This window comes from Lathyrus oleraceus, chromosome 6 (genome assembly GCF_024323335.1).
Source record: "Lathyrus oleraceus cultivar Zhongwan6 chromosome 6, CAAS_Psat_ZW6_1.0, whole genome shotgun sequence".
Lineage (NCBI taxonomy): Eukaryota > Viridiplantae > Streptophyta > Magnoliopsida > Fabales > Fabaceae > Lathyrus > Lathyrus oleraceus.
In genome coordinates, this window is record NC_066584.1 from 169,735,417 (window position 1) to 169,741,036 (window position 5,620).

The following is a 5,620-nucleotide window of genomic DNA, read 5'->3' on the forward strand; positions in this document are numbered from 1 at the left end:
GGCAGATGATTTCTTTCCTGAGGAATCGGGCCACCACTTGTCTGGTAACGTTGGCGTACGAGGCTGCTTCTACCCACTTTGTGAAATAGTCAATGGCTACAAGGATGAAGCGGTGTCCGTTCGAGGCAGTTGGCTCTATGTGTCCGATCACGTCAATGCCCCACATGGCGAAAGGCCAAGGTGATGTTAGGACGTTGAGAGGCGTTGGCGACACATGGATCTTATCAGCATAGATCTGGCACTTGTGGCAAGTTTGGACGTGGCGATGACAGTCAATCTCCATAGTCATCCAGTAATATCCGGCCCTTAAGATTTTCTTCACCATAGTACTCCCACTAGCATGCGTCCCAAAGGATCCTTCATGAATTTCCTTTATAATCTGGTTCGCTTCTTGCTTGTTCACACATCTAAGCAAAACAGAATCATAATTTCTCTTGAATAATACCCCTCCACTTAAGAAAAATTTGGATGACAGTTTTCGAAGATACTTCTTGTCGGTGATAGATGCGGCCGTAGGATACTCTTGGTTCTCTAAGAATTTCATGATGTCATGGAACCAAGGATGACCGTCAGCTTCGTCTTCTGCTGCCAGACAGTAAGCAGGTTCGTCCAAGTAGTTCAGGTGAAAGGATGGCGCTTCGTTCTTCCATTTAACTTTAAACATGGATGCCAAAGTCGCCAAAGCGTCAGCTAGCTGATTCTCTTCTCGAGGGATGTGGTGGAATGTAATTTCATCGAAATAGGGGACTAGTTTCAAGACATGCTCTTTGTAAGGAATGAGCTTATGGTCTCTAGTATCCCAATCTCCTTTGACTTGGCTGATTACCAAGGCTGAGTCCCCATAAACTTCCAGGATTTTGATTCTAAGATCGATAGCAGCTTCAATACCAAAGATACAAGCCTCGTATTCGGCCATATTATTTGTACATTCAAAACATAATCGGGAGGTCAAGGGGAGGTGGAAATTAGTTGGAGAAGTGATTACTGCCCCAATGCCATTTCCATGAGCGTTAGAAGCTCCATCAAACACCATGGTCCATCGGGATCCAAGCTCGGGTCCTTCCTCGGGACCGGGGATGTTGCAATCCCTAATCAACATGATATCCTCGTCGGGGAATTCGAAACGCATAGACTGGTAGTCCTCCAAGGGTTGTTGTGCAAGATAATCAGACAATACACTCCCTTTGATGGCCTTTTGAGTGACATGTTGGATATCGTACTCGGTCAGAGCCATTTGCCATCGGGCTACTCTACCAGTTAGAGCCAGCTTCTCGAAGATGTATTTGACAGGATCCATCTTAGAGATCAACAATGTCGTATGAGTGAGCATGTATTGTCTTAAACGTTTGACAGCCCATGCTAGTGCGCAACAAGTCTTTTCGAGCATCGAATACCTACTCTTGCAATCAGTGAACTTCTTGCTCAAATAGTATATTGCATGCTCTTTTCTACCAGTCTCGTCATGTTGGCCGAGGACACAACCCATTGATCCTTCAAGAACGGTGAGATACATGATTAATGGTCTACCAGGTACAGGAGGCATCAACACAGGAGGCTCTTGCAAATATTCCTTTATTTTCTCAAATGCGCCTTGGCAGTCATCGTTCCAAATGATGGCTTGATCCTTTCGAAGAAGTTTGAAGATTGGATCACAAGTGGCAGTGAGGTGAGATATGAACCTAGCAATGTAATTCAATCTACATAGGAATCCTCGGCCCTCCTTCTCGGTTTTGGGTGCAGGCATAGCTTGTATGGCCTTTACTTTCTCGGGATCTACTTCGATGCCACGCTAACTGACGATAAAACCTAACAATTTTCCGGATCTTACCCCAAATGTGCATTTGTTGGGATTAAGCCTCAATTTGAACTTCCTCAGCCTCTCAAACAGCTTTTCTAGATTGACAAGGTGTTCTTCTTCGGTTTGAGACTTGGCTATCATGTCGTCGATGTAGACCTCAATCTCTTTATGAATCATATCGTGAAAGAGAGTGACCATGGCTCGTTGGTATGTGGCACCGGCGTTCTTCAATCTAAAAGGCATCACCTTGTAGCAGAAGGTGCCCCATGGTGTTATGAAAGTGGTTTTCTCCATATCTTCTTGAGCCATGCGTATCTGCTTATAACCGGAGAAACCATCCATAAAAGAGAAAACAGAGAACTGGGCAGTATTATCTACTAGCACGTCAATGTGTGGCAGTGGAAAGTCATCTTTGGGACTTGCTCTATTTAGATTTCTGTAATCTATGCACATTCTTACTTTGCCATCCTTCTTAGGTACAGGCACAATGTTAGCTATCCATTGAGGATAATTGGAGACTGCTAGGAAGCCTGCGTTGAGCTGCTTTTGTACCTCCTCCTTGATTTTCATAGCCATGTCGGGACGGGTCCTTCGTAGTTTTTGCTTTACTGGAGGGCATTCTTCTTTAAGGGGTATATGATGGACCACAATGTTAGTATCGAGGTCGGGCATATCTTGGTATGACCATGCAAACACATCTTTGTATTCCTTCAAGAGCTCAATCAATTTTGTCTTCACCTCGTCTTGTAGAGCGGAGCCGACTCGGACTTCTTTCGCTTCCTCATCTATCCCAAGGTTAATCACTTCCACTGATTCTTCGTGCGGCTGAATGACTTTTTCCTCTTGCTTGAGCAGCCTTGCCAATTCTTCTGGGAGTTCGGCCCCTTCCTCACACTCTTCATCAGCTTGATTAATCGGGTTGTCAAAGTTGTATGAGACTGTAGCAGAATTGTCATTGGTGGTTGTCGAGGATGATCTGCATGATTTAAGGTTCACGCTTTTATTGGTATGAAAGAAAGGATGATTTGAAAATATTTTTTTTTTTAAGAAAAAAAAATGCCACAAAAAAAAAGTGAAATAAATAAATGAAAGGCAGGGATCTCAAAATTGACTGCCAACACGAATCCTTTTTCATTAATGATTAATAAGGAAATTTGATGAGGCCCTACAAATGATTCCCCCGTGCCTTAGGCTTGACATGGGTTCTTTTGATAAAAAGGAAGGAAAACAACATTGGGAATTACATTTCAATCAAGGTCACTTTAGGTATTTCAAACTCGGTCCATTTGGTGGCACCATTTCCATCAGTCTTTGTGAAGATCAAGCCATCATCTTCTTCTTCTCCTTCTTCCATGGCACAAATATGGTTGTCATCCAGGTAACCAGCACTTGAGAAGTTATCGGACAACGGGATCACTGATCCCCTTTTAGCTATCGGCGCGGGCTTCTTCAAATTCTGGGAGTTGTATCCCAAACCGGTGCGGTCCTTGTTGGCAGGGAGTTCAAGCAATCTTCCCCATCCTTGGGGGTGTCCATCCTTGGGGGTGTCCATCCTTTATGATTTTCAGGGCGTCTTTAAGAGATGCCATGGGAGATTCGGCATCTTTTTATTCACCCCTTGCTGGGCAAACCATTTCAACATTGATAACTTTAAATGATTGGAATGGGACTTCCCTTATCTCCCCTTCTCCCTCAACGTATCTGAAAGATGCGAGGTGACTTACCACAATGTCCTCCTCACCCTCGACAACAACTAGCTTATCATCAGCTAAGAATTTCAATTTTTGATGGAGCGTTGAAGTGACTGCACCAGCTGAATGGATCCAAGGCCTTTCAAGCAGACAACTGTAGGCTGGATAGATATCCATTATGAAGAAAGTGATAAGGAAAATATGGGGACCAATCTTCATAGGCAAATTCACCTCGCCGATTACAGTCCTTCTAGTCCCATCAAATGCTCTTACTATAAGCTCACTCGGCTTCATTACGAGTCCTTCAATAGTTAGTTTAGCAAAGGAGCTCTTAGGCATTACATTGAGGGAAGACCCAGTGTCTACCAAAACTCTTGATAGGACTGTGTCCATACACTCAATGGAAATATGGAGAGCCTTGTTATGATTCCTCCCCTCGGCGGAAAGCTCTTCATCACTGAAACCTAAGCTTAAGCTAGTAGCGATATTATTAACTACTCCTTCAAACTGATAAACAGATATCTCTTGTGGTACGTGAGCTGTCCTCAGAAACTTTACCAAAGCCTCCCTATGGGCCTCTGAGCACAACAATAGAGACAACATTGAGATCTTCGAGGGTGTCTGGTTAAGATGATCAACTACTCGATAATCACTCTTCTTGATGATGCGTAAGAACTCGTCTACTTCACTTGAAGGTGCGGGGTCTTGTCTTTGCTGAGCGCCATCAATTTGTTTGCCTTTGTCTGAAGTTGAAGGATTGATAGTTCCAATTGGAGTGGGTGTCGGCGCAAATATCCTTCCACTTCTCGTGACTCCGTTAGTGCCGGTGATATTGATCATTGGGTCACTAGACTTCAACGATTCTTCTTGCACCTTCTGACCATGAATGTAGACTGAGGTGTCATACATCCATGGGACTGCCTTGGTGTCAACATATAGGAATGGTGTGGGAACTGTTATTACGATTGGAGTGACAGGATTTGTCGATAGAGTTAACTGAGAGAAGTCATATGGAATATGCAGAGGAGGGACTTCATCGTATGGTATCTCGAGGGTAGACACATCTTCCTTTGTGGACGGACAGTCTACCACCAAGATCCCTTGATTCATTAATTGTTGTATGACAGACTTCAATGTTCCACATTGTTGCGGGTTAATCAGACAGTGTTCACAGTAATTACCACAGATGGGAAAGACATTATTCTTCATTAAAGCATTCTTGATCTCGATGAGTGGTGTTTTTAACTCGTCCACACAGGACGTCAATTTCCTTCCATTGTCAGCTTCCATCATATTCACCGATGCATTGTTGTGAGGGGGCATCAGGTTATTATTCATATTCGGCCTCTTGGGGGCGAACGTGATTGCCTTAGAGTCAATAAGATCTTGAACCTTGTACTTTAATGCTTTACATTTCTCGATCGAATGCCCAGGAGCGCCAGAATGAAATTCACATCGGGCATTTGCATCATAACCGGGAGGAAGAACCGCTGGTGGGGGTCCTAACTCCCTTAGTTGCACAAGTGATCCCCTCAATAAATATGGTAGAATGTGGCTATAAGGCATGGGAACTGGGTCAAATCTTCTCTCGGGCCTTCGCATCCTTTGTTGTTGTTGATATTGTGGTTGCTGATGTTGCGGTTGTTGTTAATACCGTTGTTGTTGTTGAGTTTGAACAGGAATTGCAAATGGTTGTTGTTGACTTGGTTGGACGGGAGCTATGGCAGCTACTTGTGGATAAGTGGGATTTCTTGTTCAAATGATGGAGGCAGCATTGGTCTCGCCTTCTCGTTTTTTACCATAGGGAACAAAAGGTTTCTTCGATGCACTAGAAGTACTGGCAGAGTTCTAGATCTTTCCCATTTTAATCATATTTTCTATCCTTTCATCGACTAAGACCAGGTCAGAAAAACCTGAAGAGGTGCTCCCTACCATTCTATCAAGGTATGGACCTTGCAAGTTTCCCATAAACATGTCTACCAGTTCTCTTTCTAGCAATGGGGGTTGTACCCAAGCAGCTAATTCCCTCCACCGCTGGGCATACTCTTTGAAGGACTCCTCAGACCTCTGAGTCAAATTTTGCAACTACGTGCGATTAGGTGCCATATCAGTGTTGTACTGATAGTGCTTG

At 43.9% G+C, this 5,620-nt stretch overlaps 1 protein-coding gene across 1 annotated transcript; it reads right to left on the minus strand.

The window, feature by feature from the left end:
* Window positions 1-3,405: 3,405 nt before the first annotated feature.
* On the minus strand, window positions 3,406-5,055 carry LOC127094581 (uncharacterized). The gene has a single exon (XM_051033401.1). The coding sequence runs from the start codon at window positions 5,053-5,055 to the stop codon at window positions 3,406-3,408; it is 1,650 nt and encodes a 549-aa protein (XP_050889358.1).
* Between the last annotated feature and the right edge of the window lie 565 nt (window positions 5,056-5,620).